Genomic DNA, 24,288 nt, shown 5'->3' with positions numbered 1-24,288 from the left:
GTCACTTATCCGTCCATTGTGTCCTCCTTCAGCACAATTAATATGTGAACAGTTGTTGCAGAGCCAACAAGACAGGTATGAGTCACCCGTGATGGTTCCACCAAACTCACATTTTTTTGCTGTGCAAGTAATACTCATTTTTGACTTCTTTTTTGACGGAATGCAGACCACTGTAATAGCGTGTAAAAAATTTTTTCGGCTCTCTGAAGCACTCTGTAGCCGAGAGTGGACGATCAGATCGGATGTAAGAGATGACGTTACAAAAGAGATGTGCAACGAAGGTTCGGCGTCGTGAAGAACAACAAACTCCACAGTAACTATGATGTAACGGGTTACGTCCGGAGAGTACAGCTCGGAGAGACTTATATTGGAGAATATAGTTAAACCGCAACAGAGATAACTTTAACCGATTAAATGTATAAATTGGAAATAAATAGTTCAATGAACTTATTAAGTCGAATTTATTTTTAGGGATTAATCGTTATATTTCCACTTGTCGCAGAAGGAGAAAGCTTGAGTTCAAGATCGAAAATAATTGCAAACTGGCAAGAGCGATCAAAGAAACACGTCCGGGTACGGCAAGTGAATATACAGAACTTAAATAACAAACCGTGATGTAATTGGAAAAATTTCGGAAGTATTTGCTATTTTATTTTTAATAATTTTCTGGTAATACAAACACATAAAATTATATGAACAATAATACATTTCTTTTAAATATTTGAAAAATATTTATGAAAAATATAAGCATTTTAAAATCTTTATTTTTATTTTTCATTTTCTTTGCCGGAGTTTTTTCCAATTTCTGGATATTCCAACTTAACTCCTGGTTCACACGTAAATATGGGACAACAATATGGAAATAAAGCGGTTTTGTTAGTTCTTTCAGTGTCCAGTTTACATTTCTCATTAGCAAGTGGTAAAGGGCCGCAATCCTCAACAAGTTCAAGAAGCCTGTTGAATTTTAATAAACATTTTTATTTTTATAAACATTTTGACTTTATTATTACTTTGTGTCGTTCTCATTTTGAACGCAAGTAGAGCGGCCACAGAATGGAGTCAGATCCCAAGACTTTCCAGGCTCGACCGTAGCACACCTTGTAGATGCAAAACACATTCCTGGAAAATCTAAGAATAATTTAATGTTATTATAAGTTTCATTTCAAATTAATTTTTTAAAAATGAATATACGGACTCATTAGTCTGAATTATAAAGGTAAAAAGAAAAAAATTTAAAAGATTAACAATTATATTATATATTTATTTAAATAAATACATATATTTAAAGATGTAAAATCTATGAATTGTTGTATTTGCAATTCAGGCTCTTTAAGAGGACTCATTATACAAAGCTTAATACAATACAGCTCATTGGTACTGAATCATGAGAGTTTTTTAAACTAGAATACTAATATTTTTTGAAGCATTTACTAACCTCTTAGTACATCAGCCGGAATAAGACGCTTGTAAATTCTTATTTCATCATCATTGCTGGCTTCATCTTTTTCAATTTTCTTTTCAGTCGCCATAATTAATGGACTGGTCATTGTTAGGGCAAAAATAAAAAAAAAAACATTCATTTTTAAAGGCCTAATGTTTCATATAATGATTAAATGATGATTAGATAATATCTATGCCGTGTATGTCAATTGAAGTATGTAGCGAGTTCTTCACTAGTCCGAATCGAGCGAAAGTTAAATTTAAATGAAAACTGGCTCCGAAGCCACACCTTTTCTTATTCAGGTATCACGTATGTATATATGTATCCAGCAGAATTCAAAATCAAAGCTTTTTCCAAGATTGGCTTTAGCCCTAATTCAAGCATTGAGCTTTGTGCTTTGGCCCGGTTTAACTTGACGATGTATATAAACAACTATTTGTTTTTTTGTTTGTTTTTGTGAATTTTTTTTTTCTGCACACACAGAAATAATTGTATACTACAAATATTTTTTGACTCTACAAATTCGATATTAAGGCTTATATGTGAGTTTCTTAAGAGTTTAGAATGTGCTTTCGCCCAATAATTCACTTTTAAAGACTTTATCAATCAATCGACTAAGAAATAAGAAAGGAAAAAACTTTCGGGCGAAGTCGAAGTTGATAAAATATACCCTTGCAGTTAATATCGGATATAGTTGACCAATCCTTATGTGTATTTCATAATAAAAAAAATTTATTAGAATACACAATTTGAAAAAATTCCCAAGCTTCTATCTTCAAAGACACGAAAGTTGGGTCATTTGCGATCAATAAGATAAAGTCAGTCGATTTTGATCGTTCCGACTTATATACTCTGTGCAAGAAGGGTGTGTGCAAAGTCGATAGCATTAAAACTGACAGAGGACAGGTACTTTATAGGGTTGGACATACATATCACCTTCACTGTGTAGGACACTTTCGACTAATATTATAATGCCCTCTGCAAGGGTATAAACAAGAAAAAGAAAGGAAAGCTTATTTAAAGCGGAGCTTAAAATAACATAACCTTGAAGTTAAGACCGGCCAATCTTTATGATAATTTTATTATAAAGCCAATAAAGCAGAATCAATAATAAGAGTTATTTTTTTAATTTTTATTTAAAAAATGAATAATAAGAGGAATTTTTTTTTATTTGTACCTAAAAAATGGAAAAATTACTCCTATTTTTTATCTTTATTATAAAAGTTTAATATACAAGATATTTGCCAACTTTTAATTTTAAAGTTGAAAATAATCAAGAAAGGACTTCTATAGTCGAGTTTACCAGTAATGATTTCTTCCTCCTACACTTTGACTAAAGTTAAGCGGTACGGATTTTCCTAAAACATTGTTTGTGCTTTCATTATTTTGTGCTTTGGAAAGACACAGCCGAAGCATTTCAGTAGGCAAAAAGCCTATAACTCCTATAATTTTACGATTAGGCTCAATTAGGTAAGGATTAGGTATTGGAATAGTTTGAACTGCTTAAACTGGCGCTACAACAATATTTCCATTTTGGGAACGGGAGTGGGCGTGGCAAAATTTTGACAAAAAATAGATCAGCGTGGATGTTATAGGAGTTCAAGTTTCAAATCCGAAGTCGTGGTTCACGCATTTAAAAGTTTAACACGTCTGTATGGGGATCAGTATTTATTTTATTTATATTTACCCTTCAGTACCGGTATGGGGGAACAGTGGAACTCACTAATACCTGTTCACTACACAAAAGAAATTACCTATTGACTGTATATTTTAATCGTCAAGGTCTTTTGTATAGGATTCCAATTTCCGTGACCTTGGGCATTTTTTCATGTATGTGCTAGGGAATTATCACACGAATTCATGCAAATCTTAAGGTATTGGTTATATAATTTTATTTGCCCTTTCAGAGGGTCAAAAGTTTTGGTCAAAATAATTTTGGTCAATAGTGTGCCACGCAGTGAAGGAGACATCTCCGACCCTATAAAGGATCACCCTTGATCAGGATCACCTCCTGAGTTGATATGAGCATGTCCGTCTGTCTGGGTGTCCGTCTGTCTGACGAAATTGGAACTTTGGAACAGCTATATCCTATAGCTGCCATATAATATATTATAATATATTTATATATATTGTGTAGGGGGGCGTTGCTACCGCAAGAGATCCGAGAAATATTGAATTAAGAAGTCGGGGGTGTCTTTCGGTGAATTCAGAAAATAACGCGGTCAGCTTTATTGGGCTGCTTACAGAGGATTTATAACTTAAACTAGTACAAAAAGAGACGATCGACGACAACCAACGAGCGAGAGAGAGTGCACAGAGGGACGAGTGCGGATGCGCTCTTTAGCGCGGGTGCGCTCTTTAGCGCGGGTGAGCTCTTTAGCGCGGGTGCGCTCTTTAGCGCGGGTGAGCTCTTCAGCGCGGATGCGCTCTTATCCCCAGCTGAGCGGCACCTCACCTAAAATACCATATACATATATATATTTTTTTTTTTTTGATTTTTTTTACATTTTTATTAACTGTTATTCTAGTTTATTATAATAATAATAAAATGTTGAATTAAGCTAAAAGAGATTCAAAAATTTTTTACAAATATATTCAGGGATGGAACCGCGAGCCGCCGCAGGAAGGATAGCACACTCTTGGGCACATCAGTAGATAGGAAGGGAGAGGTCCTCTTGTAGGACCTCTGCCTGTGCGGTATCACAAGGAGCCCCAGCGGCTCAAGTGGATGGGAGTTTCAGTCACTGTCCCCGCATCGCCGCCTCAACCAAAGATTATAAAGTACATAGATGGGACATCAGGGCCCAAAACGGTCAACTTTTTGCGTCGAGCTTGTTGGTGAGGGGGGAACGCACATGCATACGATTCTATTTTTAGAACTCTTTACAAAAGAGTTCCGTCAACAAAAATGTGAACCTATGTATGTATGTGTGACTGCTCGCACGACGGCGTAAAATTGTTTTGGTTTCCAATTTTCATTTTCAATTTCTCATCGTTTCTGTTTACAATACTTCAATGTGGTAGTAGAACAAATAGTGCTTTTGTTCCGCGCCGATCGAGTCAGGGTGGTAGCCTAATGCGTAGAGTAATTGATCTCTGTACAATTTTTATACCCTTGCAGAGGGTATTATAATTTTGTTCAAAAGTGTGCAACGCAGTGAAGGAGACATCTCCGACCCTATAAAGTATATATATTCTTGATCAGGATCACCTCCTGAGTTGATATGAGCATGTCCGTCTGTCCGTCTGTCCGTCTGTCTGTCTGTCTGTTTCTACGCGAACTAGTCTCTCAGTTTTAAAGCTATCGTCTTGAAACTTTGCACACACCCTTCTTTCCTTTGCACGCAGTATATAAGTCGGAACGACCGGGATCGGCCGACTATATCCTATAGCTGCCATATAACTGATTGATCGGAAATGGTATAACTTTGGTGTTTTTAGAGTTAGAGAGTTCAAATTTGACACGAGTGCTATTTTTGGCAAAACATTACGACATGCCAAATTTCATAAGGATCGGCCGACTATATCTTATAGCTGCCATATAACTGAACGATCGGAAATGACCCAACTTTCGTTTTTTTGAAGATAGAAAGCTAAAATTTAATACAGATTCTATTTTTGGTCAGTTGATCCAACGTACCAAATTTCATAAGGATCGGCCGACTATATCCTATAGCTGCCATATAACTGAACGATCGGAAATGACCCAACTTTCGTGTTTTTGAAGATAGAAAGCTGGAACTTGGTACAGATTAAATTTTGATCCATCCTACCAAATTTCATAAGGATCGGCCAACTATATCCGATGTTTGCGATATATATCCGGTTTTAGCTGCAAGGGTATATAAACTTCGGCTCCGCCCGAAGTTAGTTTTCCTTTCTTGTTCTAGGTTCGAATCATCCTTAGGACTTCGATGTTTTTCTTTTTTTTATTTATCTTTCAGCTCTTTCGATAGATTGTATAAAATGAAAATGACTTGGGATATAAAGAAAATACTAAGGATATTAAAAATAGTATTAAGGATTTGGAAAATAATTAATACCCTAAATTTAGACATAGTTGGAAAATTTGTCTTAAAGGAACTGGTATTACTAAATAAAATATATATACGGAAAGCTGCTAAAAAAAATTTTCAATTGGACTATGGCAAAGGTCGGCACGGCCCTATCTCGGGGGCATAGGAAATTTCTCTGCCCGAGATCTGCCACACACACACACAGTATGAATGTGTGAAACGTCATGCTCAAAGCCTACCCTTCAGTACCATACCTCAAGGATTACTCAAGGAAACGTCTAGGTACTAGTATTGCCACCCGAGGAATCCTCTAGGTATGTTTCATACAAACCATCAAGGAATTTCCATAGAAGAGTTCCTCACATCGAGGAATTCGAACAACTCAAGGAATACTGCACGATTCCTGCAGTTATTCGAAGAGCATTTCGGACTAAATACCCCAGGGAATCCCTGAGGTATACTCTAAGGAATCGTTGAGGAAATACCCCAAGGAATCCCTGGGGTATACTCTGAGGAATCGTTGAGGAAATATCCCAAGGAATCCCTGGGGTATTCTCTGAGGAATCTTACAAGAAATAGGTGGGATTCATAAGAGATTCACTCAGGAACTGTAGGGATTTTCACCCCCCCCCCCCCTCCACCCTCCCCTTTCCAACCAAAATTATTATTTTATTACAAATTTTATTAATATAAGAAATTATTAATTGTTATAATCTATAAATACAATTTATTTTACAAAGTTTATATACAAAGATTTATTCTACTTATTTTATTTATTTACTTATTTTAATTTTTTTTTTTATTATTATTATTTTTGATGCCCGCCAAAGCGTGCCCCAACACTTTCTCAGCCGAGGTCCCCGGAACCACTTTGGATATACTATCTGTAAATAAAATAAATAGAAATTAGATATTGTTTACATTATTTGTAATTAAAATACATACCGATCAAAACTCCATAAAAATTTAGAAACGCCTTCAATCTCTTCTTCCCACTAACTCCGTCGATGTTATATTGCACGATCATTTCCTCAATTAAATAAATAAACAAGTTCGGTGAATTAAAAAAATGAAAATTTTATTTTTTAATTTCACAACTTGGTGTTAAACCTTTATTTATTAAACGCAAAATTACAAGACACTTTTGGTTTTTTCTTAAATACTTTTGTCAACCGTTCGCGGTCTCGGTCAAAATAGGACTGACTTCTTAATTCTAAATCTGATCCAAAGAACCTCGGCCATCAGTTGTGTTTAGATTAGAGGCTTAAGATGAAACTGTCGCATCTTATTGTGAAATTCGATTAAGCTGATCGATGCAATTTGGTGGGTACTTGAAACGCAAAAGGCGTAATTGATTGGGCTTCGGAGGGAAGCTGATGTTTACTTTTGATTCAAAGCCAAAGACAAAGCCGAAGGCAAATGCAGAGTTTGAAAATATTGTTTATAAAATTCATAAGTGGAAAGCCATAAGTGGCCTGGATTTATGGGTTGGATAATTGAGCCAAAGATCAAGCCAAAGGCAAATGCAGAGATTGAAAATATTGTTTATAAAAGCCATATGTGGCCTGTATTTAGGGGTTGGATAACTCTCCCCCTTCTAAAATGGATCGTCCCGATTCAATATGAAATTCGTTTAAATGATCTCTTAATTCTGTTAAAAAAATTTCTTGGTTAATAGATTTTTCTGGTTCAGGCCGATGTTTTTTGGTTACAAATAATATAGCATTTTTGTATTTTATAATAAGTGAAAGAATCAAAAATATAATGATTAAAATTAATAATATAAAGGTAAGTGATATTTTAGTATTCTTAATTTTAACGAATGGGTTTAAAATGTTTATATTATCTAAAGAAAGATCAGAGTTATTTGATAATATGTAATCGGATATTTCATAATTTTTAAAGTGGTTCGTAGTTACGTATTCAAGAATTTTATTTTGCAAATTGGTATATGAGATATTATTAATTTAAGTTGTACCATTAAATGTTATTAAAAACGAACCGTTTAAATGGGAGTTGTTAACAATATTGCTCCCATTTATAAGGATGGCACCATCTTGTATGATGTCTATTTTTTTATTTTTTTCTCTTATTTTTTTACAGGTTGATTTCTCACCATTTAATAATCGGGTAAAACACGTTTTTTGGTTACTTAGAGTGCAATAATTATTAAAAAGTTCGTTCTTAAAATTAGACATTTCGTAAAAAATATTTTCGCATTTTGCGACTTGATCGCTTAATACTAGTTTTCCATCGATTTGGGAAATCGCTCTAGCGTGATATATTTCACATCTGTTTTTTATTATTGGGTATTTTATATAAATTCTTAAAGAACTTAAATATAAGTTCTTTATGCAATGCGATTTTAAAAGAAGAGATGTCCATTAAATCAGCTATAATTACTGGTTTTTGTTCATGTTTTAATATTTCCAAGATGTCATCATTGTTTAAAATTTTGGTATTAAAAACGTCTATTTTTGCTAGAGTGATTGTGTGCGATGTTTTCGAAGTGGTAGATCTTGATCAATAAATACTTTTTTAAAATCATCGGAATGAGATTCTATTTCTTTGAATAATCGGGAATTGATAATAGACTGCTTGTTATTGTTTTCAATTAATTCATTAATTTTATTCTGAACTGTAATAAAATCATCATGGTCCGGAGTTCCAGCTAACCATTTCCACACGGTGCCTAACTCACTTATCCCTCTTTTTGATCTAGTTGATACTAATTGCGATAAAATTAGTTCGATTACTTTTATGTCATATTTAATTTCCCATTGTGACCTTTTATTAGTATCCCTTTTAATATTATCTGATTCCAAATTTATTATTTCTTTATAAAAGCTTAAGTTAGTTACATGGAATAAATCTGCGTATGAATCGTACATCAATACGTCTTTATTGTCCTTAAATAGAAGATATTCGTGACTTGTATAGTCAATTATTTCTGATTTTGTTAATAAAATAAGGTGTAGTATGAGCACCTGATAAAACATTTTCTGGGAAAGGAAAGAAAAAGGGATAATATATAAATACTTAGAATTTTATATTATCTTTGTGAATAATTCTATTTCTATTGTTGATTATTATTTTGTTGGGTAAATTTTCCTTAACTATTTGTTTTTTATATCTAGTTTTAAGTTTATTTCTTTCCCCGTGTTTCTTTTCATAGACTACCTGTCCTACATGATATTCTTTTTCTTTTCTGTTTTCATTATGTGTTTCCAACATTTTCTCTTGAGTATTTTTCAAAAGTTCAGGAATGTTATCGTGCTCTATTTTATTATATAATACGTCAAAAGGTTTTTGGTTCGTTGTAGAATGAATGCTCTGATTATATTCTTGAGCGGCTCTTATTATTATTTCGGAAAAGTCAGTTAAATTAAATTCTTCTTTAATGCATCGAGCTAATTCTGTTAATGTAGAATGTGCCCTTTCAACCTGTCCGTTTGACGTGCTGTGCCTCGGATCTGCGTAATGTAAAGTTAAATTGCACCTTTGTGCGAAAGATTTAAATTGGGCCGAGGTAAAGCTCGGTTCATTATCGGTCATTATTACTTTTGCTTGTGGAAAATGCTGAAGAAGTTCCATTACTTTATTTTCGATATTTAATTTATTTTGGATTTCTTTTACTACTAGAAATTTTGAGTAAGCGTCAATACAAGTTATGAAAGTAAGACCTTGCGCGTAATATATATCAATGTGTAAATTTTCTCCTTCTTTACTTGGAATTGGGGCTTCCCCAATTGGAATTTTTATTGGGCGCCTGTTATATTTATTTTCGTTACAAATCACGCAATTTTTAATATACTCTTTTAATTTTTTAAAACAGTTTGGCCAATAATATAATTTACTGATCTGTTTGTAATTCTCTTCTAGCCCCCTATGAGCACGGCTGTGCGTTTCTTCTATTATTATAGCTTTATCTTCCTCGTTTTCCACGTCTTGTAGAAAGATTCTTGTAAAAAGGAATGTGTTTGTGAAATTATTTTTTAAAGGTAATTGAATTTTAAATAAGTCCTCTAAGGTACAATGAATTCCTACCGTAATGTTAGGTGGAAGATACTCTCTTAATATAGTTATTAAATTTTCTGGTGTGTCATATTCAATTAAATGTCGTGTCCTGTCAAAAATTTTCAGTGACTCATGTATTGTATACCTCCCCGTTGTTAATAACAGTTGTTGTTTAAATTGATTTAACCGTTTACGGGTCTCTTGTATTACATTTTCAAAACTACTTTGTGTTCTGATCTGAGTCTGACTGGTCTGTTTGTTCTATATCGCTGTCAGTAATATTATTTATCTGAATTCGAGATAATGCGTCTGCAACTTCATTTGTTTTGTACCGGGCTTAAATGTTATTTTCGGTGTAAAACTTTGAATGAAAGAATACCATCCTTTCATATCTACATTGGGATTTTTATCCGAAATTGTGTAAGATAAAGTTTGATGGTCGGTTTGAATTTCAATTCCAATTACTCCGTATAAGTAATTTCTTAGATTTTTAAGAGCCCTATCGCTAAAAGTTCTTTTTATTAGTCGCATAAGCTTGTTCTGTTTTAGACAAGGTTTTTGAAATAAAAGTAATTGGTTTTCCTTCTTGAGATAAAACTGCACCAATTGCGACGTCTGAAGCGTCGGTGGTCAAGGTAAATTTTTATACCCTTGCAGAGGGTATTATAATTTTGGTCAAAAGTGTGCAACGCAGTGAAGGAGACATCTCCGACCCTATAAAGCATATATATTCTTGATCAGGATCACCTCCTGAGTTGATATGAGCATGTCCGTCTGTCCGTCTGTCTGTCCGTCTGTCTGTCCGTCTGTCTGTTTCTACGCAAACTAGTCTCTCAGTTTTAAAGCTATCGTCTTGAAACTTTGCACACATCCTTCTTTCCTTTGCACGCAGTATATAAGTCGCAGTAAATTTCATAAGGATCGGCCGACTATATCCTATAGCTGCCATATAACTGAACGATCGGAAATGACCCAACTTTCGTGTTTTTGATGATAGAAAGCTGGCACTTGGTACACATTCTATTTTTGGTCAGTTTATCCGATCTACCAAATTTCATAACGATCGGTTGACTATATCTTATAGCTGACATATAACTGTACGATCGGAAATGGTTTTTGGTAGAAATACCAACTTTGGTATTTTTGAAGATAGAAGCTTGAGACTTTTTTTAGATTTTGTATTGTAATAAATTGGATTATATATTCATATTCCCATAAGGATCGGCCAACTATATCCGATGTTTGCGATATATATCCGGTTTTAGCTGCAAGGGTATATCAACTTCGGCTCCGCCCGAAGTTAGCTTTGCTTTCTTGTTTATTATAGTCCGGTTGAACTAGTTCTACTTGAGCAATGAGATTTTCTTTCAGCTCGTTAAAAGCTTTAATTGCTGGTTCATCCAGCTGAATCAATATTTTTGTTGACATTCTTTTTGAGATTTTGCCATTATGACCTCCAAGATATTTTGTTAGAGGTTTGGCTATGTAGGCGTAGTTTGAAACAAATTTTCTATAATAGCCCGTAAAACCTAGGAAACTTCTAAGTTCCCGAATATTTTCTGGAAGCGGATATTTTCTAATGGTTTCAATTTTCTCTGGGTCTGTCTTGATACCATGTATCCTAGAAAACGGGTTTCGCGTTTGAAAAACTTAGATTTTTCTAAAGAGATTTTCATGTTTGCCCTCAATAATATATTTATAATTTTGTTTAGATCTGTATAGTGTTGTTCAATTGAGTTTGAGAATATTATAATGTCGTCCATATAGACATGACACGTTTTCCCTATTTGTTCTCTTAGAATATCGTCCATTGCTCTCTGAAAGATTCTTGGTGCATTTGTTAATCCGAATGGCATTCTTAAAAATCCGTATTTTCCATTATTTGTTGAAAAGGCTTTTTTTTCGACATCAGATTCTTTCATTAGTATCTGATGAAATCCTGACTCTAAATCTATTGTTGAAAAATATCTTGCTTTTCCCAAATTTGATAGAATTACTGATGCGTCTTGCATTGGGTACCTATCTTTTCCCTCAATCCGCCTAATTGGTCAGTACCTATATTATTTATTTGATTTTTGACGGTATTTACTTCGTCGGCACTCTCAGGATTTTTAATTCCCAAGATATTTTTATTTTTATTGACGGATATTTCTACGTCGGCGCTCTCAGGATTTTTTGTTCCCAAGATATTTGTATTTTTGTTGACGGATATTTCTACGTCGGCGTTCTCGGGATTTTTTGTTCCCAAGATATTTGTATTTTTGTTGACGCATATTTCTACGTCGGCGTTCTCGGGATTTTTAACTCCCAAGCTTTTCTCACTATTTTCAACAAATAATGAATCTGTCTTTTCGCTACCATTATCATCAAAATACTTTTTATACCCTTGCAGAGGGTATTATAATTTTGTCCAAAAGTGTGCAACGCAGTGAAGGAGACATCTCCGACCCTATAAAGTATATATATTCTTGATCAGGATCACCTCCTGAGTTGATATGAGCATTTCCGTCTGTCCGTCTGTCCGTCTGTCTGTCTGTCCGTCTGTCTGTCTGTCCGTCTGTCTGTTTCTACGCAAACTAGTCTCTCAGTTTTAAAGCTATCGACTTGAAACTTTGCACACACCCTTCTTTCCTTTGCACGCAGTATATAAGTCGGAACGACCGGGATCGGCCGACTATATCCTATAGCTGCCATATAACTGATTGATCGGAAATGGTATAACTTTGGTGTTTTTAGAGTTAGAGAGTTCAAATTTAACATGAGAGCTATTTTTGGCAAAACACGTGCCAAATTTCATAAGGATCGGCCGACTATATCCTATAGCTGTCATATGACTGAACGATCGGAAATGACCCAACTTTCGTGTTTTTGAAGATAGAATGCTGGAATTAATACAGATTCAATTTTTGGTCAGTTGATCCAACCTACCAAATTTCATAAGGATCGGCCGACTATATCTTATAGCTGCCATATAACTGAAAGATCGGAATTGACCCAACTTTTGTGTTTTTGAAGATAGAAAGCTGGAACTTGGTACAGATTCTATTTTTGGTCAGTTCATCCAACCTACCAAATTTCATAAGGATCGGCCAACTAAATCCGATGGTTGCGATATATATCCGGTTTTAACTGCAAGGGTATATCAACTTCGGCTTCGCCCGAAGTTAGCTTTCCTTTCTTGTTCTTAATAAATTGAATGCAATTAGAATATCAGATTCTAAACCAGTGGTGGGCAAAACTCACACATGTTTAAAATTTGAGTGTGTGCGTAGCAGAGAAAAACAATGAGAGCAGAGAGTTCACTGAGCGAAAAAAAAAAGTTTTTTTTTATTTCATATTTCGTTAATTCAAAAGTTTAAATGGGCACTTAAATTGAGGATTTTATTTTAAAAACATCTTTGCTAGCAACATTTCTTAAACAAATGAAAAACTACGCTTCCCTATTTATATTCTCCATGAAGAAAACTTTTTCCAACCCAATTTCTGAGAAAATTTTTCGAAGTGGAACAATTTTGATTTTTAGTTTGGGCTGTCAAATGAATCAAAATGAGAGCAAATGAGAGAGCTTCTAAAAAAAATTTGAGAGTGCTCACACTCTCAGTGTGCCGGCAGCGCTGAGGCAGAATTTCCTACCCTATACTCGCGTGCTATGTAAAATGAGAGTTTGCCCACCACTGTTCTAAACCTTCGAATTCTAAACCGTATAAGTAATTTCTTAGATTTTTAAGAGCCCTATCGCTAAAAGTTCTTTTTATTAGTCGCATAAGCTTGTTCTGTTTTAGACAAGGTTTTTGAAATAAAAGTAATTGGTTTTCCTTCTTGAGATAAAACTGCACCAATTGCGACGTCTGAAGCGTCGGTGGTCAAGGTAAATTTTTATACCCTTGCAGAGGGTATTATAATTTTGGTCAAAAGTGTGCAACGCAGTGAAGGAGACATCTCCGACCCTATAAAGTATATATATTCTTGATCAGGATCACCTCCTGAGTTGATATGAGCATGTCCGTCTGTCCGTCTGTCTGTCCGTCTGTCTGTTTCTACGCAAACTAGTCTCTCAGTTTTAAAGCTATCGTCTTGAAACTTTGCACACATCCTTCTTTCCTTTGCACGCAGTATATAAGTCGGAACGGCCCGGATCGGTCGACTATATCCTATAGCTGCCATATAACTGATTGATCGGAAATGGTATAACTTTGGTGTTTTTAAAGTTAGAGAGTTCAAATTTTAGGTGAGAGCTTTTTTTGGCAAACGACATGCCAAATTTCATAAGGATCGGCCGACTATATCCTATAGCTGCCATATAACTGAACGATCGGAAATGACCCAACTTTCGTGTTTTTGATGATAGAAAGCTGGCACTTGGTACACATTCTATTTTTGGTCAGTTTATCCGATCTACCAAATTTCATAACGATCGGTTGACTAAATCTTATAGCTGACATATAACTGTACGATCGGAAATGGTTTTTGGTAGAAATACCAACTTTGGTATTTTTGAAGATAGAAGCTTGAGACTTTTTTTAGATTTTGTATTGTAATAAATTGGATTATATATTCATATTCCCATAAGGATCGGCCAACTATATCCGATGTTTGCGATATATATCCGGTTTTAGCTGCAAGGGTATATCAACTTCGGCTCCGCCCGAAGTCTTTCTTGTTGCTTTCTTGTTTATTATAGTCCGGTTGAACTAGTTCTACTTGAGCAATGAGATTTTCTTTCAGCTCGTTAAAAGCTTTAATTGCTGGTTCATCCAGCTGAATCAATATTTTTGTTGACATTCTTTTTGAGATTTTGCCATTATGACCTCCAAGATATTTTGTTAGAGGTTTGGCTATGTAGGCGTAGTTTGAAACAAATTTTCTATAATAGCCCGTAAAACCTAGGAAACTTCTAAGTTCCCGAATATTTTCTGGAAGCGGATATTTTCTAATGGTTTCAATTTTCTCTGGGTCTGTCTTGATATCATGTATCCTAGAAAACGGGTTTCGCGTTTGAAAAACTTAGATTTTTCTAAAGAGATTTTCATGTTTGCCCTCAATAATATATTTATAATTTTGTTTAGATCTGTATAGTGTTGTTCAATTGAGTTTGAGAATATTATAATGTCGTCCATATAGACATGACACGTTTTCCCTATTTGTTCTCTTAGAATATCGTCCATTGCTCTCTGAAAGATTCTTGGTGCATTTGTTAATCCGAATGGCATTCTTAAAAATCCGTATTTTCCATTATTTGTTGAAAAGGCTTTTTTTTCGACATCAGATTCTTTCATTAGTATCTGATGAAATCCTGACTCTAAATCTATTGTTGAAAAATATCTTGCTTTTCCCAAATTTGATAGAATTACTGATGCGTCTTGCATTGGGTACCTATCTTTTCCCTCAATCCGCCTAATTGGTCAGTACCTATATTATTTATTTGATTTTTGACGGTATTTACTTCGTCGACACTCTCAGGATTTTTAATTCCCAAGATATTTTTATTTTTATTGACGGATATTTCTACGTCGGCGCTCTCAGGATTTTTTGTTCCCAAGATATTTGTATTTTTGTTGACGGATATTTCTACGTCGGCGTTCTCGGGATTTTTTGTTCCCAAGATATTTGTATTTTTGTTGACGCATATTTCTACGTCGGCGTTCTCGGGATTTTTAACTCCCAAGCTTTTCTCACTATTTTCAAAAAATAATGAATCTGTCTTTTCGCTACCATTATCATCAAAATACTTTTTATACCCTTGCAGAGGGTATTATAATTTTGTCCAAAAGTGTGCAACGCAGTGAAGGAGACATCTCCGACCCTATAAAGTATATATATTCTTGATCAGGATCACCTCCTGAGTTGATATGAGCATTTCCGTCTGTCCGTCTGTCCGTCTGTCTGTCTGTCCGTCTGTCTGTCTGTCTGTCCGTCTGTCTGTTTCTACGCAAACTAGTCTCTCAGTTTTAAAGCTATCGACTTGAAACTTTGCACACACCCTTCTTTCCTTTGCACGCAGTATATAAGTCGGAACGACCGGGATCGGCCGACTATATCCTATAGCTGTCATATGACTGAACGATCGGAAATGACCCAACTTTCGTGTTTTTGAAGATAGAAAGCTGGAACTTGGTACAGATTCTATTTTTGGTCAGTTCATCCAACCTACCAAATTTCATAAGGATCGGCCAACTAAATCCGATGGTTGCGATATATATCCGGTTTTAACTGCAAGGGTATATCAACTTCGGCTTCGCCCGAAGTTAGCTTTCCTTTCTTGTTCTTAATAAATTGAATGCAATTAGAATATCTGATTCTAAACCAGTGGTGGGCAAAACTCACACATGTTTAAAATTTGAGTGTGTGCGTAGCAGAGAAAAACAATGAGAGCAGAGAGTTCACTGAGCGAAAAAAAAAGTTTTTTTTTATTTCATATTTCGTTAATTCAAAAGTTTAAATGGGCACTTAAATTGAGGATTTTATTTTAAAAACATCTTTGCTAGCAACATTTCTTAAACAAATGAAAAACTACGCTTCCCTATTTATATTCTCCATGAAGAAAACTTTTTCCAACCCAATTTCTGAGAAAATTTTTCGAAGTGGAACAATTTTGATTTTTAGTTTGGGCTGTCAAATGAATCAAAATGAGAGCAAATGAGAGAGCTTCTAAAAAAAATTTGAGAGTGCTCACACTCTCAGTGTGCCGGCAGCGCTGAGGCAGAATTTCCTACCCTATACTCGCGTGCTATGTAAAATGAGAGTTTGCCCACCACTGTTCTAAACCTTCGAATTCATAAAATAATTGTTTTGTTTCAAATATATTTATAATATGGTAATACCTAATAATTGAGTAGCCATGAACTGTTGTTACCTTTTTGTATATTGGTAGCTCGTTTTTATTTTCAAAAATTCCCCTTTTTATGTAACAAGCAGTGGCTCCTGTATCTATTAAAACTTTTAGCTGCTTCTTGGTTTTTCGATCTATCCTATTTAAATAAGGCATTCCTCTGTAGGGGTCTGGTCTAAAAAATGGTCTTCATTAATATTATTTAATCTGGTTACTTTATTAGCTGGCTGACTTTCTGTTCCATCTGATTCCTTTTTTTGAGCTTGAGTTTGCTCTCTATTTTGATTTGTGTTATAAAAATTTGAACGATTTTTATTTTGATGATAATTATTATTATATCTACCTTGATTATCGTTTGCCTGCCAATTATTATATCTTCCCTGGTTACTATTTGACTGCCAATTTTGGCTCGGCTGCCGATTGTTATTAGATTTATTCTGGAGTTGAATCGGTGGATCAACATCCATTGGCTCGATAGCTTGTTGCTTATGATTATTATTTTGGCAAAAATTTCGCTTTTGTGGCCAATTGTAATTTTGGTTATGATTAAAACTATTTCCCATTTTAGTGGTATTATTATTTTGCCGTATTTGATCAAATCGTAAGTTGTTTCCCCGATATTTACTTTCATTTTTAAATCCATTAAACCTATTTGCGAATTGAGCACGGAAGTTGTTTGATTCTAATTCTTGGACCTTTGCCAAAGCATTGGGCAAATCTGGCGGATTTAATGAGAAAAGAGTTTCTGAAATAGATCCATTAAGTCCGGATATAAATACTCGTAGAGCATTTCCCCTATGGAAAAATACCAACTTTGTATTTTTGGATAGACAAAAGATTCTTGAACTATTTTATTTTTGGTAACACTACCCTTCAGTACCAAAATTCCTTACCCCGACGTTTCCTGGCGACATTGTCGAAAAACAAAAACAAATTGCATGGGCTTCGTTTACTCAAGTCCGAAACGAAAGGGGAAACGAAACTTCTACCTGCTTTTGGTTTTCGACGATGATTCTCGAAGCTTCTACGTCATATTTTCGATGCAGCGGCACGCGACAGAGAAACAATTAGAGAGATGTAGATGGAGGGAAGGGAGAGAAAAAAAATCTGTGCCGAAAACCAAATGAATGAAAGCGACGTCAGAATACCCTTTTTAAAATATGTTGAAATATTTTTATATATTTAAGATTATATTTAATACATTTTTCTTTTCTAATCATATGGTATATTGAAATGTATTAATAATTTGCTTTAGGCAAAGCCAATATGTTCATGTTTGATTATTAGCCTTGTGCGATTCTAATTACAAGGCATTGCTTTGGTCGACTATACCCTGGCACGCGCCAGAATTTTCGGTTGTCAATTTTCGGTTTCGTCTTGCCTCTCCCCTTCTCCTTTGCATTTGCTGTTCAATTTGCATCGGTATTACACGCGTTTGTTGCGTTTAAAGTTAAATTTTTCAAAAAACATTTACATAAGTGACCTAGTGATACTAACTAATTCTGGTGAGTAGTGCATATAATTAACTTATTTATTAAATACCGAGCGGCCGTTCAATATATGTATGTACAAGTTAACTGAACTGCAGCAAGATTACCGTCTTCCCAGTGTCACATCACGACACCATGCTCAGGCTGGAGGATAACGTCATTGCCGAATGCAACAGTGAGATCCACACCGTGGAAAAGTGCTCCCCGACATCAGGAGCTACATTTTGCCGATTGGCTCGCAGAAGATCATGCGCCCAAGAGCATCACGCTGGAGGCACGGCGCATTGCGAGACCCAGCAAAGCGATTTACACCCCATCACTTATGTTGATGAAGGAATAGTAATTGTGAATGATCGCTCGGCACACGTGTGTGTGGACAATGGCACCTGTGCCCATATAAAAGGCACATATCTCATCACATTTGAGAAGAGTGCCATAGTCAACGAAACCCGATTGGTCAATCATGACACAGCCCAGAAGAGGGCTCCAGGAGTGGCCAGCTCACCTTCCCTGAACATCACCATGGAACGTGACGTTCTCAGCCTTCCATACCTTCACCGACTGAGTGAACGTAATCTGGAGCACATCAAGGAGTTCGGGAAGGAAATTAATCACCAGCTACTACATCAGTTGGTGTTCATAGCGGGAGCAATATGCTGCGCTTTAATTTGCATCGGTTTGACCTATCGGCGAGTCACTCAGGCCCGAAAAACCGCGGCCCAGCTGAAGGAGATGATTGCCCAAATAGGGTCGGCCGAGGGCGGCCTCATTCTTGAGGGGGGAGTAGTTAACTGAAGTTAACCCAGCAGCGGCAATGTCCGATTATTTAAGAGCTCGCTCTGGCCAAACTGCTGACATAGCGTCTGGCCGGAAGCCCATGCATAGCGGCAAGCACTGCACATTTGCGTGGCCGCTATGAAATACTTTTTGTTAGCTTTAAGTTTCAGTTTGTGTCAGAGTCTCATACAATAAAGAGCATAAAACCAATCTCCGGCACTGCCGTTAATTCGTAAATTCATTTGTTGAATTGGTCACCGCGCCTCAAGGGCCGTGACAACGGGGCAAGTGCTCCCATCATAACTCCTGCTACAGGAAGGATCCCCCCCCGGCAACCGCCAGGGAACTCAACCACTGCCAATAAGGAGTGGCAACACCCCCCCTGCAACCGCAAGGGGAAATCATCTCACAAATACCTCCGGCGTCTGCAGCATCATCGACTGCAGCGAGGGATAACTAACTACCACTATATTTACCTGCAAATCAATTTATATTTACTTACATATGTACATATATTTATTAAACGGCATTAGCCGCTCGGAAAAGTGAGAAATATTTATATACAGTATGTCAAGTAATTGTTTGCAAAATAAAAAATTTTAATTTTTGAATTAAATTAAATTAATTAAAAAATACTTTAAATTAAATTTTTGTGCCATTTTTATTTAGCAAACAATTACTTGACAAACTGTATACATACATATATATGTACATATATTTATTAAACGGCATTAGCCGCTTGTACATATTATGTTATTATCTATTTATTGTTTATTATATATAGAAAAATCTTTTTTTTTTTATATAAAAAAAAAATCCTTACAGTTCCTCAGTGAATCCCTTATGAATCCCGCCGTGAATTCCCGTAAGATTCCTCACGGTATACCTCAGGGATTCCTTGGGGTATTTCCTCAACGATTCCTCAAAGTATACCTCAGGGATTCCCTGGGGTATTTCCTCAACGATTCCTCAGAGTATACCTCAGGGATTCCCTGGGGTATTTAGTTCGAAATGCTCTTCGAATAACTGCAGGAATCGTGCAGTATTCCTCGAGTAGTTTGAATTCCTCGATGTGAGGAACTCTTCTATGGAAATTCCTTGATGGTTTGTATGAAACATACCTAGAGGATTCCTCGGGTGGCAATACTAGTACCTAGACGATTCCTTCAGTAATCCTTGAGGTATGGTACTGAAGGGCATATGTATGTATGTATGCATATTTGAAACCACGCGTTTTTTTTTTTCTCCTATTTCATCATACGGGATTGGTAGATTCACAATTACTTTTATGTATGTATGTAATTATACATGTAGGCACTTGGTACTGTGGTTGTTTGACATTATTTCTTTTTCCTCTTCTTATTTTTCTTTTTTTTCTTTTCTCGAATATACAAAGTTACAATTGAAATAAAGCACAAAACAAAAATGAATAAGGAGAACAAGTCCAAGAATATTTCACCTTTTTGTGGTGAAAAGTATTCCGTATGGAAATTTCGTGTAAAGGCACTTTTAGCTGAAAATGATGTTTTATTTGTTATTGAAAAAGAAAAACCACAAGAAATAGATGAGATCTGGAAAAAGGCAGAGAGATCAGCAAAAGGCGTCATAATAGAATTTTTGAGCGACTCTTTTCTATCTTTTGCTGACAATAATTCGACTGCTAAAGAAATTTTTAAAAAACTAGACTCGATTTATGAACGTAAGAGCTTGGCTACGCAGCTCTCTGTGCGGAAGCAATTATTGACATTTAAACTAAATAGTGACACTCCTCTCATTATTCATTTCAATAAATTTGATGAATTAATCTGCGAATTAATGTCATCGGGAGAAAAAATCGAGGAGGTGGACAAGGTAGCTCACCTTCTTCTAACATTACCTTCTATTTATGACGGGGTTGTGACAGCTATAGAAACTTTATCTGCTGAACACGTTAGTCTTTCTTTTGTTAAAAATCGTTTACTTGACCATGAAACTAAGATAAAGAACATAAGCAGGGATACAAGCAATAAAGTACTTCAAGCTATATTTCCAAATGATAACAAACAAAAGGCGTTGCATTTGAAATCAAACTTTAAGGCCAAATCTTCAAAAAACTTTAAATTCAATTTAAAATGTCACCATTGCGGTAGAAAGGGTCACTTAAAGAAAGATTGTTTTTTTTTTCAAGAAAGTTTTAGAAAATAAAGATGAGGAAAAACAAGCCCAAGTTGCTAATGTGGTAGATCAGGTAGAAACAGGTAGATCTTTTGCATTTATGTTAAGACAGGGCAGAAATAATATAGGTGACGCTGATATATCCTTCATATTGGACTCTGGAGCTTCTGATCACATGATCAACAATATAAATCTTTTCTCAACCTATTCTACCCTGGATACACCGATCGAGATTGCGATTGCAAAGCAAGGAGCATACATATATGCTTCTGCAAAGGGAACAGTCCAACTTTGCAGCGATCGGAATACGAACATTACATTGGAAAACGTTCTTTTCTGCAAAGAGGTTCCCCAAAACTTACTATCCGTCAGGAAAATGCAAGCTGCAGGCTTGACAGTCGAATTTAATTCCAAAGGATACGAATTTCAAAGAATGGACAAGAAATTCTTGAAGGTACGTGTGAGAGCAATGTATCGACTGTAAATTTCAAAATAAATCATAAAGCATATACAACTAACTCAGATAAAAATCAAAACTACAGTTTGTGGCATGAAAGATTAGGACATATTAGCAAGGGAAAGTTTTTAGAAATTGTACGAAATAGCATGTTTGAAGATATAGAACTTATAAAAAATGTTAAATTAAATGATGACTTATGCGAAGCTTGCATAAATGGTAAGCAATCTAGACTTCCATTTGAGAAAATGAAGAATAAAGATTATATACGGAGGCCTTTATTTATAATTCATTCAGATGTATGTGGTCCGATAACTCCTTCTAGTATTGATGGAAGAAACTATTATGTAATTTTTGTCGATCAGTACACACATTACTGTGTAACTTACTTGATGACTTATAAATCTGAAGTATTTCATTTCTTCAAAGATTTCATCGCCAAGAGTGAAGCTCATTTCAACTTAAAAGTTGTGAATCTTTACATCGATAATGGCAGAGAATATTTGTCAAATGAGATGAAAGATTATTGTTATGAAAAAGGCATAAGCTACCACTTGACGGTTCCACATACACCGCAATTTAATGGAGTATCCGAGCGCATGATCAGATCCATAACTGAAAAGGCTAGAGCAATGATCAGTGGATCTAAATTAAATAAAAGTTTTTGGAGTGAAGCTGTTTTAGCAGCAACCTATTTAATCAATAGAACTCCAAATAGAGCGTTTCAGGAGAAGAAATTTCCGTTTGAAATGTGGCACAACAGAAAGCCAAAATTGAAATATTTAAAAATATTCGGTTCAACAATATATGTGCATGATAAAATGCGGAAAAGAAAATTTGATGACAAATCATTCAAATGCATACTGGTTGGTTACGAACAGAATGGCTATAAATTGTGGGACATAAATTCAAAAAAGTTTTTGGTAGCTAGAGACATAGTTGTTGATGAATCACATATGAAGAATACTAGGTCTGTGGAAAATGACTCGGAGTTTCAGAATGAAAGTATGGAACTGGTAGAAAGTATTCAGAATGATAGTATGGATACTCTACAATTGTCTACTGAAATTAATTCAGTAGAGGAGTCAAATATCCCGAATGATAGTACGGAAGAAAAATTTGATAATTTTAAATCAAATAAACAGCCTAGTGAGATAACAACTTGTAAAAATGTCGATCCAACTGAAATCGTTGGTGAAGAACTGCCTAGTATGCAATTAAAAGAAGATGAAATTGAAGTCAGAAGAAGTGAAAGATTACAAAACAAGCAAAAAATATCCTATAAGTTATTAAATAATTGCTTGATGAATGCTCACGTTTTTTGTAGTGACATTCCAAGTAATTACAATGATATTAAAAATCGAACAGACAAAAGTAAATGGGAAGAAGCTATAAAAGAAGAATTAGATTCCCATTTTTATAATAAAACATGGTCTTTAGTTGATCAGCCTCTAGATAAAAATATTGTTGATTGCAAGTGGGTGTTTACCATAAAAACAAATGAACATGGCAATCAAATCAAATATAAAGCCAGATTGGTAGCTCGGGGATTCACTCAAGAGTATCTGTTAGATTATGATGAGACATTTGCTCCAGTTGCAAGAATATCTAGTTTTCGATTCATTCTATGCAATGGCAAATCAATTCAATTTAAAAGTTCATCATATGGACGTTAAGACGGCATTCTTAAATGGTATTTTGAAAGAGGAAATCTTTATGAAGATTCCGGAAGGAGTGCCATATGAAGATGGTAAAGTGTGTAAATTGAATAAGTCAATTTATGGTTTGAAACAAGCAGCGCGATGCTGGTTCGAGACATTTGAAAATGTTTTGAAAAACATGGGTTTTACAAATTCTGCAGTGGATAGATGTATCTATTTAAAAGACAATGGGGATGTCTTAAAAAATATATATGTGCTTTTATATGTAGATGATCTGGTAATTGAAACAAAGAGCAATGATACGATGAATAATCTTAAGACATTATTAATGAGTAAGTTCAGAATGACGGACTTATATGAAATAAGACACTTTATTGGAATTAAAATAGAAAGAAAAGATGGACTTTTATATCTGAGTCAATCAGCATACATTAATAACATTTTAAAGAAGTTTAATATGGAAGACTGCCATAAAGTCAGTACACCACTTCCAACTAAGCTAAATTATGAGGCCTTAAATTCAGATGAAGAATATAACGCGCCATGCCGAAATTTAATTGGTTGTTTAATGTACCTAATGTTATGTACCCGTCCTGATCTGAGTACAGCAATAAGTATTTTAAGTAGATATACAAATAAAAACAATTCAGAATTATGGCAAAATCTTAAAAGAGTTTTAAGATATTTAAAGGAAACTGTTGACCTTAAATTAACTTTAACTAAAAATGAAAATTTTAAAGACACAATTATTGGCTACGTTGATTCTGACTGGGCAGGATGTGAGTCCGATAGAAAAAGTACAACAGGTTTTATATTTAAAATGTTTAACTCGAATGTGATTTGTTGGAATACAAAAAAGCAAAATTCAGTAGCTGCGTCATCGACAGAAGCGGAATATATGGCTTTATTTGAAGCAGTAAGGGAAGCTTTATGGTTAAAATCGTTAGTCTGTAGTATAAAACTTGAATTAAACAAACCGATCAAACTACTAGAAGATAATCAAGGTTGCATTAGTATAGCTAATAATCCTACATGCCACAAACGATCAAAGCACATTGATATAAAGTACCATTTCTCAAGAGAACAAATTGAAAATAAATTAATTATTTTAGAATATATCCCCACAGAACACCAAGTAGCTGATGTCCTCACGAAGCCGTTGCCTGCTGCAAGATTCTTAACCCTAAGACATGAGATGGGTTTAAAAAACTAAAATTATATTCTATTACCATACATTATTAACATAAAATTTCATTTAATTTTCAAATAAAAACATAGCTTAAAAAAAAAAAAAAAATATAAAAAAAAAAATTAATAAAATAAAAATTAATGAATTAATAATTTAATTTAAGAAAAATTATGAAATTTTGGTTTATCTGTTAATAAAAAGTTAAAAAATATTTAATTTGTCAATTGAAAATTAATTTATTTTATAATGATTCGATT

At 34.8% G+C, this 24,288-nt stretch overlaps 1 protein-coding gene and 1 long non-coding RNA gene across 2 annotated transcripts; one reads left to right on the top strand and one right to left on the bottom strand.

The window, feature by feature from the left end:
• Nucleotides 1–617: 617 nt before the first annotated feature.
• On the bottom strand, nucleotides 618–1,744 carry LOC108134346 (uncharacterized). The gene is made up of 3 exons (XM_017254624.3): nucleotides 1,436–1,744; nucleotides 1,011–1,128; nucleotides 618–954 (listed from the first exon to the last, which is right to left on the bottom strand). Exons 1-3 carry the CDS (start codon nucleotides 1,578–1,580, stop codon nucleotides 768–770), a joined length of 450 nt encoding a protein of 149 aa, XP_017110113.2. The 5' UTR covers nucleotides 1,581–1,744; the 3' UTR covers nucleotides 618–767.
• An 18,053-nt stretch (nucleotides 1,745–19,797) lies between these two features.
• LOC138926873 (uncharacterized) lies at nucleotides 19,798–24,074 on the top strand. Its single transcript, XR_011443564.1, has 3 exons — nucleotides 19,798–19,860; nucleotides 19,967–21,178; nucleotides 23,955–24,074. It is a non-coding gene; the product is annotated as an uncharacterized lncRNA (long non-coding RNA).
• Nucleotides 24,075–24,288: the final 214 nt, after the last annotated feature.

This window comes from Drosophila bipectinata, chromosome 4 (genome assembly GCF_030179905.1).
Source record: "Drosophila bipectinata strain 14024-0381.07 chromosome 4, DbipHiC1v2, whole genome shotgun sequence".
Lineage (NCBI taxonomy): Eukaryota > Metazoa > Arthropoda > Insecta > Diptera > Drosophilidae > Drosophila > Drosophila bipectinata.
This window is presented reverse-complemented; position numbering and strand designations above follow the sequence as displayed.

What these genes read in the sequence shown, in the direction of transcription:
- LOC108134346 (XM_017254624.3), bottom strand. Translation starts at nt 1,580, where the DNA reads ATGAATGTTTTTTTTTTTATTTTTGCCCTAACAATGACCAGTCCATTA. An exon ending in TCCGGCTGATGTACTAAGAG is followed by an intron (nt 1,129 to 1,435) that starts GTTAGTAAATGC and finishes AATTATTCTTAG; the next exon opens with ATTTTCCAGGAATGTGTTTT. An exon ending in CAAAATGAGAACGACACAAA is followed by an intron (nt 955 to 1,010) that starts GTAATAATAAAG and finishes AAAATTCAACAG; the next exon opens with GCTTCTTGAACTTGTTGAGG.